The sequence below is a fragment of the Cryptotermes secundus genome, unplaced genomic scaffold (assembly GCF_002891405.2).
Source record: "Cryptotermes secundus unplaced genomic scaffold, Csec_1.0 scaffold540, whole genome shotgun sequence".
Taxonomy (NCBI): Eukaryota; Metazoa; Arthropoda; class Insecta; order Blattodea; family Kalotermitidae; genus Cryptotermes; species Cryptotermes secundus.
Genome location: NW_019742447.1, coordinates 1,934,269 through 1,948,451, shown reverse-complemented (window position 1 = coordinate 1,948,451; position 14,183 = coordinate 1,934,269). Strand labels below are relative to the sequence as shown.

Below are 14,183 nucleotides of genomic sequence, written 5' to 3'. Positions count from 1 at the left end.
CACGGTTGTCATAGATGGTGAAGGGTCCCCATAGACGGCATCCAACTTCGCTTTTATTTCTTCGCATGTTTTTCCATCCAAAAATAAAAAGCGAATTACGGATCGATATTGCACTTTCTCCATTGTATCAAGAAAGACAAAACACGTCTGATGCAACTGGCTGCCAAATAAAAACTAACCTATGAATCAGTCTGAAATTTAGTATGGGGTCGTTTGACAGATGGCAGTACACGACGGTAAAGCCAACTTCCCTCAGCAACGCCACCTGTCTTCAAACACGGGTACTTATTGATCGACCCTCGTATACTCCATAGTTGTAATAAAGATGCATGGTTATTACTTTATCTATTCACGCATAGAAGAACTAACATAAGGAAGAAATTCTCAAGATGTACCAAGCTTATATGAACATAATGTATCTCTCAAAGACTAGTGTAAATTTTGGAATTTTCTGTCTTAGTTATGCGTCGCATGTAGCTTTTGAGTATAGTAATATCTTAACATAAAAAGAATCTGCATTCCTGGAATTTTGTTTGATTACTGAAACATCACAAACCACATAACTTCTCACATGAATCACAGATCTGACCTCCAGTTTCAAATGACGTTTAAGCACATATAGTATAAACATTCCTTGTTTTCACAACAATACTCTGAGTATCCTGTTACAGACAACTTTCAACCAGTCCCCCCCAATCAGTTCATTCAGTCATCCATCCATGGTAGTAGTTTCATGCCTGCCAACTCTGTAAACATTACAGTCACTGCATCTTTTCACTACCTGAAGTTTTCATGCTGACTGACTTTGCAAGCTATGTCATAAGTGGTGTAATGGGCTGGACTACTGAAATACAACAGCATTTTGTCACCACTGCTTCAAAGCATGTTACCTATGCTGTAAAGAAAAGCAGTTCCTCTACATAATTTGTACAGACCACCTTGTGCTGGACTTACATTTCTGCTGCTCACTGTGTAAAACTGGCATCAGTTACAGTTTATGCTGTTCCCATTTTTGAACTTTTGTCTTTGTTTTCTTACTGCTTCTGAGCTGTTTGCTTGTGCTGCATGATTAATAACCATAATCTTAAAGTACCAAATAAAACTGTCACACCTGATATTTTTTGACACATTATTCCCATTCATACCACTACATCTTTTCTTGGCATGATATACCACTTCCATAGTGTGGGATAATGGCATCAGTAAGGAATCTTTTGATATTATAATTTGGTGAACCAGCACTGGTACTTTGGGCAATTTTATGCCAGCTTGTGGTTTCTGACCTTGAAACACATTTCTGGCTCTTCTGCTTTCTCATTTGCTATTCTTCTCACAGCATGAAATAGCACAACTTTTGGCATACACGTGGTAAAAGCTCAAAACAGATTAGCATTCAATCTGATGATAACCTGTGATTTTGTAACTCTTAAGGTGGGGCTAAAGGGGACCTCATCTGCTATTCAGACAAATGGCAAGTGCAATACGAATCGCTTCTAGCATCAGAAAAAAAAAACAACACATAAGCATCTCTCAGAAAATTCTTCAAGTATGAGAGTGAAAAATGGATGCCTGAAACAAGACTAATTTTTATAAATACAAACCACTCCATCCAATGTGACATATAAGTTTTTACTACGTGTAAACTTATGTCCCTTATATGTTTCGGTCCTTACTGGCCACAAAAATACTTTTTTTCAAAATATTCTTGAAAATCCAAGCTTTGTATGTGGCTGGAAAAGAACACTGTATCGTGGTTCATGATAACAATTTGTTTTTAAGTGGCAATATGGATGGTTCTATTCAATACTGACCATGAAGTGTTCAGTTATGTTAATTTAATCTTTGTAATTTTACTCACATACCTGCCCAAGTTTGTCCAATTTGGTATAGGTTTCCATACGGCCAAAACCTATTTCTGACAGTGACTGTCGACGTGAGGCTCGACTCAATGGTCCCTCAATATTAAGACTTGCATTCTGCTTTGCTACAAATGACTCAGGTAGATGGAGATCAGCTGGCAGTGACAAACGTTTATTGATGTCTTGCTGTAGGGGCAGTAAATAGGAAATATGAATGCCTTCATTACATGTTTTTAAGGTTTACATAACAATACTGTCAGCAACTCAAGACTATATAACATCAAATGGTAGGATAAGTGAATAATGAACTGTTAAGGACACTGAATGAAACATTCATGGCCTAATTATAGGTACTTTCTCAGAATCTGCCTTGAGGAACTTAAAATGATGAGAAACCTCAGTTATGGCAGCAGGATGAGATCAGAAGAGGCATCAAATACAAGTTACAAGTACAAATACAGCCACCACTTCAGCCAACTTGCTCAACATCTTTGATTTATGGCTAGGACCTCAATATTTAGAAATAAATCCGATTTATAACTACCATTCAGAATCAATTTTAATGTAACAGCCTCTCCTGGAATTAGAAATTGTTGCAGTACTGCACAGATTAAAATAATGGAACAAAGACACTGCACTGCTTTTGGAGATGAAATGTTCATATTCTCTGGGCACTAGCCTGTGATGGATGAACTCTTGAATATCTAATACGAATAAAATCCATCCTCCTGTTCAGGCACTAGTGAGGGACACACAGATACGGAGAGATGACACTCCAAAACCCAGAATTTTTTAATTCAGGGGTGCTGAATGTGTGCAACTACATCAAAAGCAAAAATATGATTATTTCCACCATCACAATATTTTCTAACATTTCTATTATTTTGTATCCAGAGATGATGAAGACGTGTAAATGAATCAAATCTCAAGATAAATTTTTTCATTACTACAATACTTTCAATATATTGCATATATACTGCAATGTAATATGATCCATTGCTAGGCAACAGGTCGTTAAAAAAATTGTGACAAAGAATATGCAAGCAACAATAGAAGAACTGCTGTTTCTATGCAACAGCCAGTAAACATCTCCCCCCTTAAGCGCATGACAACAATAGGGAGTCCATTGTTATAACAATACACGCCAAGACTGTTTGCTAGACAATAGCATGGTAACATGTCTATCGGAAAGTTCCAGGCTTTCATTGTTGTAACTGCCTCGGAAAAAGAATATGAGAGGGGAGGCCAAGGTCACACTTCTGCAAACCTATTGAATCAGTCTGCCACGTGACACTGCACTGTGAACATGCATCATTTTACATGAGTGCTCTTTCAGCTTCACGTTTTGTTTTGTCTGCAATGGATGGCAAAAATCGAGCAATGTGCCTGCATAAAGTTTTGTGAGAAGCTCGGTAAATCCACTACCAAAACCATTGAAATTTTGGGAGGCTTTTAGAGAACATTCTTTAATTCGGAGAGTGGTTTTAGAACAGCATTCACGTTTCAAAGCTGGTCGAATGTCAGCTGAAGATGATAAATGTTCAGCACAACCAAGCACCAGCAAAACAACAGAAAACGTTTATCTCTAGGATCATACTGGGTGATGAAAGTTGGACTGATGGTTATAATCCAGAAACAAAGCAACAATTGCCACAGTGGAAGAGCCCAAAATACCAAGAGCAAAAAAAGCGCGGCAGATCCACAGTTCAACGAAGAACATGCTCATTGTTTTCTTTAATGTGAAGAGGGTTGTTCACCGTGAATGTGTTCCTCTTACCACTACAATCAACTCTGAATTTTACTGTGATGTTTTAAGACGCTGAGAGAAAATGTGAGATGAAAAAGACCGGAACTTTGGTGCAACCACAACTGGCTCCTTCATCATGACAATGGACCCACCCACACTTCCCTGAAAACCACAGAGTTTGTGACTAACAACAACGTGGTTATTGTTCCCCATCCTCCCTACTCACCGGACTTAGCCCCTTGAGATTTCACTTTATTTCCCAAATTGAAAATGAAACTGAAGGGACATTTTGAAACCGTGTCCAACATCTAAAGGGAGTTGCAAGTGGCACTTGACAGCATTTATGAAACTGACTTCCACGGTGCTTCTGAAGAGTGGAAATTACCAAGGAGACTATTCTGAAGGAGATGGCAGCCAATATTGAACAAGTTAAGCCAGCATTTCTTTCTTGACCTAGTCCAGGAACTTTCTGATAGAAAAGGTTTTGTATGTGGTCCTTGCAGCAACTATATAACGAGAGCTGCGAGTTGGAGAATTAGAGAGAATTGGAACTGGGAGTCCACCAACATGCACTGAAGTTCCCAGAATAACTGAGAGTTCAGTGGAGAGTACAAAGACAGGAGAGTCCAGAAGAGTGCAAGGACGATTTGTGAAGCGGGTAGATTAGCAAGTGCTATAACTGATTGTGATTAATACATATTGTAAATGAAGGTGTTAATAAAACCAATCATCAAACCCAGAACCCATTATTATCAGTCACGCTAACCAATATGCTTTAAGAAGTAGGACGTAAGTAAAAAAAGTAGAGCCTGATGGGTTCCAGTATGTAATGTAGAGATAATTTTAATTTGTGAAACGGTACAAATAACTAGTTTTAAAAGAAAAGTATGTCTGCCTTGACATCATCAATAACATAATTACTTAGTTATTCAGATGTACCTGCTATTTTTGAGGAAGATAACTAATTTAAACAATGGAAATAGTTAATAAATTCAATCTATATGTGTAATACCTCACTAAGTCTCCTGTTCTTTGGCCGGAGTTTCACAGGTGAGGTTACCTCATCAGATGCTCCAGACGCCTCCTCTGACTCCCCATCTGAACCAATCCGTGGATTTTCATGCACCACACCTGCAAATTCATGTCAATTAACAAATTATATTATTTCCATCAATCCAGCAATACATTCAGACAGTTTAGTTTTTAATTTTCCAAGTAAAAATAGCAGGAACATGGACGAGTGATATCCTGTTAAACGTACTCTAAAAATAAAATATATTACAAAAAATACAGAACCACAATTTTTCTACCAATGCATGCCATTATAGAAATGAGATATTTCATTCTTATGTGGAGTCTCTAATTAGCAACATTGCATAACTGCACACTTAAAAAAACACTGCTATGCAGACTTCACTCTTTCCAATTAAAGTTTCTCATTCAAACATCACAAACAAAGCTCACAAATTAAATACTGTGATATGATGCCTAAAAACCAGAATCTTGGAGTCAGAGAAATGTTGCAGAGGCATCCATTGCCAGGTAAAATCAAGCATGAATCACCAACAGCCACATATGTATACAATAACCAATCCAACAGTGATGAACAAAAGCAAGGCTGTTGGGGGCAGTGTTTTCTGATCATACCACAACAAAGCCATATACATTGGGCCTACAAGCTGACAGAACGGACTCTGTTATCAAAGCCCAAAGCCTAGAAATAAGTCTGTGATGGCAGGGCCAGCAAGCATGTGATATATAACAGATTACAAAATGAGAGTGAATACTTGTATACTCTGTAACAGAATTCATTGTCCAATAAATCTAATTATCAATGTGATCCACGTCTAGTAACTAATATGTACCAATATAGAAACATTTTAAAGATTTCTAATATAACCTGTCAGTTACCAGTTTGCATGTCTCGTTCTGCTATGAACTTGGGAGAGAAGTGAACTTTGGAAACCTCTGAAATAAAGTTAATTAACAGACAGGTCACTAGTTACTTGAATTACTGAATTGCAGAATAATGTAAATCAAGAATCCACTCTTTTTTGTATTACTTTGTAAAGTTAATGTTTTATAAGAATATTTCAAGCTGTGTCTTATGTGCAGTTTTAGTTTATTTAATGACGCTGTCAGTAAATCTGATTATATGGTGTAAAATGATTGCACAATAGTGAATAATGAACTGCAAAGGATTTGAAGTAAAAATGTTGTGTACGTTCAGATTTTAAAGTGCCAGATTTAGCATTTTATGATGTACATGAAAGTAAGTGAATGACAGTTACACTCCACGCCACTGAATACAGCATGACTCTTTGTTTAATTTGTTTCACATGTAACGTAATCAGTCAATTTCTGAAATGTTGTGCCAGACAACAGCATAAGACTTTGTATTAAGCATTACGCAACAGCAGATGAAGAATGTAAGGAATGCATACAGAATCTGGTAAGGAAAGCTAATGCAAACTGGCCACTCAGAAGGAGAATAGTTTTAAGAGGAATCATAAGGAAGTTGTGAGAAAGGCAAGTTGAAGGAAGTGAACCATATCCAATGGCAGGTTTTAATATCAGCACAGCTCAACATTCAAGCATAACATCAGCAGCGCTGTACATCCAAGTTTTGTTACACGAGACTTAGTTATTAGTTTATCGTAGTGGCTGTGCAGTCTAAGGGATGAAATGTCACTGCCTGCTCAAGCATTGGGATCATAGGTTCAAATCCCACTCAAGGCATGGATGTCCATGTTTATACTGTATTTGTGTTGTCCAATGAAGGTACCAGCTCTGCAATGGGCTGATCACACATCCAAGGAGTCCTATGGACTGTCTATAAAGATTCATAGTTTCAGAATTAATTCTGAATGAGAACAGGCCAGACAGCCTAATCTGTCAAAGTAGAAGTGTTAATTATTATACACTAGTAAAAAAGTACTTCTCTGTGTTGGAGATGCTGTTCATAATTATACAAATTCCTTACCACAAAGCACTACCACACAATACCTTTCACACAATAAAACCTTTCTTTCAAGCTGTTTAGAACCAATATCCAAAGTATCGTGACACATTTCTTCACAAGAACAAAGTCTGCTTATATTTAGATAGTCATGAGTTTGAGTCTAAGTCTGCACACAGCCTATTCTGATAGACTTTTTGTGTTTTCTTCAGTCCTACCTGACAAATCCCACTATCTTAAAAGTAGTCCATAACAAATTCCCTCCACATCTGTTCCCATTCCCCACCCATAATCATTCAAATATTTTATCATTCAATGTTGCTTCACCCATGCATCTGGTGTCATTTAGTAAGTAACAAAACTATAAACATATCTTGCAATCACATTCTTGCAGTTGACTATACCGGGTGTAAATAAATATGTTACAACACTCTTTGGTAGATAGATAGATGGGCTCAATTTGATCATATTTTGTCAATAAACCCATGCCCAGAAATGCTTCCTTTTGGCGCTAAGAGTCACAAATTTTCCAAGAGGATACACAAGTTTTAGGGGATATTATCGTTGTTTTACATTACAAAAACTGCTCAAAATGGCAGCCACCGACTTCACTGCATGTTCTGCAACACCTGGCTATTTTCTGCTGAGCTCTCTGAAAGATTCCCGGCATTTCCCGGATGGCTCCAGCTGCTACTGCAATTCTTGCCACAAGATCATGTTGTGTCTCCACTGGAGTCTCATACACCAGGCTTTGCATGTACCCCCAGAGAAAGAAATCCAGGAAGTCAAGTCTGGGAAGCGAAGGGGCCAGGTTATTGAGTTAAAGTGTACACGGTGAAAAATTGGTTTGGTTATACAGGTACACTGAAAGAAAGGCAGTCACTCAGACCTGCATTAAAAAGGGGGGGGGGCTCACCTGGGCCAGTGGGAATAATGAGAAAGAAAGTGGCCCTTTCCAGGGTTCTAACATGCCTTCTATCACTGAACAGTGAGGAAAAACAGGCCTTTTTCTGGATCCCCTGTTTTCCTCATGGGAGGGAAATGGAATAATGAGATGGGGAAAAAGTCTGCCCTTGTGTGAAAAGTAGGTGAGAAATCTGATTTTTTTAAAGTCTGGATAGAGGAAAGATATGACAGGAAGAAATAACTGTGTCCTATCTTCTTTTTATTCTGGTAGCAGAAGTTTCATGACCTGCTTTCTTTCCTGTGACAAAATGATAGTGTCCCCCTGAAAATGGTCATATTTTCTAATTCAATTTTCTCACATGCCCTCCCCCCCGCCAGCCCCCCCCCACACACACACAAATGAGGCCCTAGACATGAAACAGTTTACACTCCACTGTTCCTTTGGTCTGGACCACGCTCCTATATTAATACTCCTCTCTCTGATCTTACCAATCAACTCCCTTGCATGATGACTACATAACTGAACCAATTCCTCACCCTACATACTTCAACACTCTACACTGGGGCATGTTCCTCTGACACATCAGTATCTGCCTACAAGACTACAGAATGTCATAAACAAGAGGACCTCAATCTCAAATTTACTCTGTTATTTGTTAAGTATTACCCATTGCTGTTAAGAGATGAAGGCCTATCAGCCTCCACTAATCTTACAGCCACGATAAATGTTCAAGTTAACATGTTATGTCAGTGTATAGAAATAATTCCGTTATAAATAACATGTACAAAAGAAAAGAAAAGAAAAAATTGCAAAACTTGTCAAATATTGGGGCTCTCCTACCATGCCATGCTGTGTCTTACTAAGGAACAACAACAAAGTAACTTTAGAGAAATTATGTTATGCTTTGAAACATTAATACCTGCCAGTAAATTAAATAAAATTACAAATTAAAATCTACTGGATCTGGCAATTCCATTACAATGAATGTGACGACTGTAATGACTGGAAAAGGTATGGTGACAGTAGAATGAAATTATTAAAGGCTGTGTGCAATTTTGCAGCGCTGCTTCAACCGAACTGTCTACTTCCTTACCTAAAGTAAGGCTTTTTGACGCTTTCATGGAATTTTTCCTCCGCCGATCACCGAAGGTAGCAAACCAACTGCCAATTTTATGGCCACTACTTGTGAAAGAACTGAATGTACTGCTTTTGTGTAAAACTTTTATATCCATGATATTCTTTCGTTTCAGCAACACGAATCGAAATCAGTTAATCACTAATTATTTTTCTTAAACTTTTTGAGTCACATATTCTCCGTTATATTTGTTTCGCCACCACAAACCCAAATCTTTAACCTCAAATTATGTTACTATTCGTTACGGGAACTCACAAAACCAATTAAGACCCTGCTCTTTACACACGCACTTCGCACCGTGTTTACTGCCCATTCAGATGTGGACACTGTAATCTATAATAGCTTATTCTAGCAGAGATGAGATTATACTTGGAATTATGCCATCTCCCGATAATACTTTTACATCGGTTACTTTCACAGCAGCATCTTGGAAAAGAACAGCATTACTTCCTTGCACCATTGCCGTATATCACAATACCGCAACACAAAGTCCCTACCATCCCTACTTCAATGTCTGTTTATTATTCCACACTGACAATATTTCCTAATGTCCTAATGACAACGACATATCGGCATTTGTTCCCTCGTCTTTGGTTCCGTTCACGAAGTACATACGTATACAGGCGCGTATATACCAGTTCATGAATAACATACTGCTATTGATTTGACATTCTTAAAAGAATATGCGATATGTTTGGGAAGCAAAAATGGTCGGTACTGAACTGACGACTGCAATTCAGCTTTGTTGTCAGTTCAATTTAAAACGTTAACCTTGATGCAATCAAGTACCCTGACGCGCCTCTGGTAACCAAAAATAACTTTACGGGCAGCATATCTCCTCGTCACGCCTTTCATGCGTTCGAAAGGCTCGTACAGCCTGTCCCCCGTCCTTACTCGTATAGCTGCCGCCTAATGTTTTCGTTTCAAGCCATTTCTTAAGGTAAATCCTTGAGGAATACTTAATAACCCGCTTCCACCTCAAGCCACAGATATGCTAACCTAAAGTCATCTACCGGAGTACATTGCATCACATAACAAAATATGGTAATGTTCTTAACGTGAGATCATTATGAAACTCAAGACAACTGTTAATCCTACATACTCGTAACTACTGCTCATAACATTATATAATAATCTGACCACATATTTTGCCCATATTAAAGTTACTACTGTATAATTCTTAATAAGGCCATCACCAAAACTTATTAGTATTAAGAGTGTTTTATTCTGACCACTACCTTTCGGCCCATTTCTGAGTCACCTTCTGAAGGTAAACATCATTCATCTGAATTATCATGTCATACATTTTAATGGCACATGGGGCCCCTGTTCCTAAATATTATCCAACTGGATATCCATCATATGGTCAAACAGTGCAACATACAAGTATAAATGTGAAAATGTTACAGGGGGGGAAAAATATTCAGTTGTAACATAATGTAGGTGGGATCAGGGATAGTGTAGTCGGTATAGTGACTAGCTACAAGCTGGACGACCGAGAGGTTGGAGTTCAAGTTTCAGTAGGGTCAAAAATTTTCTCTTCTCCAAGTCGTCCAGACCAGCTCTAGGCTTCACCCAACCTATCCAATGGGTACTGGGGGGGCTCTTTCTCCAGGGGTAAAGCGGCTGGGGCACGAAGCTGACCAATCACCTCCAACTAGTGCCGAGATCAAGAAAATGTGAATCTATATATCCACTCCCCCATAAGCCTTCATGGCATAGTGCTTAATTAGTTAAGCACAGGGACAACTTTACCATAACTTACTTAATGTAAGTTTCAGAATGTGGGCAGGATGTACATACGTAGAGATGTGGTTCATATTTTGTGTGCATATATTGTTAGTTTCATGTTAATTTCCAGTGCAGTTTGGTTAAAATTTCTGCACCACATAACAAGCAAACTACATTATGTAAGAGTTCTGCCTTCCGGGATATAACACAAAGTCCGTTGAGAGTCATCCAATGTTTCGGAGGTGACATGTTCCTCTGAAATGTTGGTTGACGTTCAGTGAACTACATGGCATCATATCCCAGAAGGTAGAACTCTTCATAACCACCACTGTGAGAACCTCAAATCCTACATACATTACATGCAACTACAGTTCGAAACATCAAGAAACTACAGGACAGTACATGTTTAAGAGGTAACACAACATACGAGAATAGTCCTACAAAGGAATCCTACCACAGAATTTACCACATACAAACACACAGTCCTAATAAATCTACCATAAAGGATAATCAAGTGTACATTACTTCAAACAGAAAAGTTTCAAAAAGTCAGCACCCAAATATAACAACTTGCAACAAACACCATCAGGCATGTTATACTACAACTACAATGACAACAGTTAAGCATAATGTGCCTACATGTTACTTTAAAGTTATTTCAATATTTTAATTCTAAAAACAATTTTAACCCAACTAAACAGGAAATCAACTAAAAACCAATAATATGCATATATAAAATACACACATGTACACTTACATACTTGTACATCTTGGCCAATTTTATTGCCAGCATATTCTCACATCTTTATTTTTACATTTCACTACTTGACCATATGATAGATATCCAGTTGGATATTACTTATGAACAATGGAGCCAAGTTCTACTAAAATGTATGGAATTACGATTCAGATGACTGATGCTTAAGCATGTATACCATCTGAAGTTGACCCAGATATAGGGTCAAACATGTAGTATGTAAGAATATAAACATTATTAATACTAGGTAGTTGTGTGATGGTATTATGTATTAAACACAACAGGATGCTAAAATAAAAAAATTACTACTTATTAAGATGTAAATAGAAATAATCACACTATTGTCTTTAAACACATTCAATTGCCAATATGGTTAAAACAAACAGTAGTAATTTGTATTTTAATATATCTGATGTTTGCTGTGAAACTTATCTGTGGGGAAAATCTGAAAGAAGAAATCATTTGGGAGACCTAGCTGTAGATGGGAGGATATTTTTCCCTGTGCTTACTTAATTAGGGGCACCACGCCATGAAGATGGGTAATGGGGGTATAGATCCATGTATTCTTAACCTCGGCACTAGATGGAGGTGACTGGTCATCTTCACAACCTGGCTGCTTTACCCTGGTACCCACTGGATAGGAAGTGAGCCCCAGAGCCAGTATGGACACTGTGGAGAAGAGAAAAATCTTTTGCTGTTTGGGAATAGCACCTCAATTCCTCACTCATTCAGCCCACTACTACACTGACAAAGTTATCCTGGCTCCATAATTAATTAAAATGGATCCTAAAAAAATCAAGGTGTGGTGTAGAATGGATTCTCTTGGCTGTGGACAGGATCCAATGATGTACTCTTGAGAATACAGTAATGAAACTTTCAGTTCTGCAGACAATTGGGAATTTCATTACTAATTAGTAGTTTCTAAAAACGTCTCTGCTCTATGAAATCAACTAATGGTATGGAGTAATACTTGAGATGTAGAAGTACATCAAGTAGGCTTAATTTTTTTTAATGCAAGGACTGTGGAAGTAACACTAAAACTGACATGCATGATATAAAATATGCACAGGAAACTTATAAAATGCACGTACCCATTTAGTTCACTATCTTTTATCTTTCTGTCATCTTCCTAAATAACGGAAGATGCAAATATATACTACATATGTAATTCTATACTACAAAATGGAAGCTGACAGAAGGGCATTTACAAGAGCTATTCAGAAAGTAACCTCCATTTATTTTAGGCAACTCATGTAGGAGCAGGGGAGAACTCATATAAGCAAGGTAGCTTCACATGACTCATGCTCTTATATAAACAATCATATAACTGGTCACCTAGTACTAGTTCTTGTCTCTACAGAAGTAATATGATGTGTCCTGCGACTGATAAGTCCATCAGCTGTGAAATTCATGCTGTCATCCACTTTCTTCATGCTAACAACATGAGTGCTGTGAAAATCCATCATGAATTATGTGTGGTTTATGGCCAAAATGTAACGAGGGAAGGGACTGCAGGACAATGATGTAGAATGTTCAAATATTGGCGAACAAATGTTCATGAAAAGAAGTGATATGGTCAAGCCATCTGTAAAGAGTGATGACCAAATATTTTTGGAAGATGGTGCTTCACAACTTCAAAACTTTCATGTGAATTTCCACAAATTCCACGCACCGTAACTCTATGAGATTATCACAGGCTGGGCTATCACAAGTTTTGTGCAACATGGGTTCTGAAAATTCTGACAGGTTCACACAAAATGCAGAGAATGGCTATGGCTTTCAATTTTTTTGAGTGATACCACAAAGATGATAAATTTCTCGATCACGCTGTATGAATAACAGGCGATGAAACCTGTGTTTCATTTGTGAATGTTAAAACCAAAGAGCAGTCAAAGCAGTGGATGCACATCAATTTACCAAACAGACCGAGAAAGTTTAAACAAACATTGTCTGCCTACTGGAAAGATGATGGTAACTGTTTTCTGGGACAGGAAAGGAGTGCTGATGGTGGAATTCATGCAACAAGGGACCATGATAACATCAGAAGTGTACTGCAAAATATTAAAAACTGCATAAGACCATTCAGAACAAAAAGCGTGGAAGGCTGAAATCTGGTGTAGTGCTCCTTCATGATAATACACATTCACATACAGCTGCTCACACTGAGCACTGTTGGAGCATTTCACCTGGGAGTTGTCTGACCACCCTTCTCACAGCCCTGATCTTGCTCCAAGCAACTACCACCTGTTTACCTACCTGAAGAACTGGTTGAGATTACAGCACTTCAACAGTAGTGAGTTTATGGAAGGTGTCAAAACATGGCTGAGCTCAAAGACAGCAAAGTTCTTTGACACATGCATACAAAAACTTATTCCCTGATATGACATGTGCTTCAATTCCAGCAGTGATTATATTGAACAGTATCTTAAGTATGCATGTACTTTTTGTATATAATACAAATAGAAATGAGTACCAGGAATATTCCTGGGGGTAAAGGGGGGCCAGCGCGTAAGGTTGACAACCTTACTGCCATCTATGAGTCAACTGTCTACAAAATGTGGGAACCTCAACATCTCACAACCTTATGGGCCTCTACAGCCTGTTACAGGGATACCATTAATACAATTTTTTTTTCATTGCTTATTTTGTTAACAGCTCACCGGATGTTATTTTCCAAATAATCTTCACATATACTAGGGGCGTTCCATAAATAATGCCTCCTATTTTTTTGTGTTAATATGTAACATCTGAGATGGATGTTGGTGGTGTTGTAGTAAAGGTTGAACCTTCCCGCCAATCTACTGTTAGTTTGGTTGTCGTGCGACAGATAGCAACAGCAGAGCAGTCTACAAAAATGGTGTCTGACATAGACGTGCGTATGAAACGCAGATGTGTTATTGAATTTCTCACTGCCGAACAAATTGTACCCACTGACATCCATCGACACTTGCGAAAGGACTACTGAGACAATACAGTGGAAGTCAGCACAGTGAGGCGGTGGGTAGTGCGTTTCAACAGTGGCGAAAGTGAAGTGCACGACAAGCCACGCCCTGGGCATCCTTGCTCAGCTGCCACTCCTCACAATGAA

At 38.2% G+C, this 14,183-nt stretch overlaps 1 protein-coding gene across 4 annotated transcripts in view; it reads right to left on the bottom strand.

Moving 5' to 3' along the window:
• Nucleotides 1-14,183, bottom strand: part of LOC111873213 (cyclin-dependent kinase 17) — a 63,802-nt gene that overhangs the window by 26,322 nt on the left and 23,297 nt on the right. For 3 of the 4 annotated variants that reach the window (XM_023867738.2, XM_033754996.1, XM_033754997.1), the window contains exons 4-5: nt 4,619-4,737; nt 1,863-2,045 (exon numbers count right to left, since the gene is read on the bottom strand). In XM_023867738.2, the coding sequence (XP_023723506.1) occupies nt 1,863-2,045; nt 4,619-4,737 (302 nt within the window). Of the gene's footprint in view, nt 1-1,862; nt 2,046-4,618; nt 4,738-8,565; nt 9,385-14,183 lie in introns of those variants that run through there. The other variant, XM_023867740.2, reaches the window with a different exon arrangement.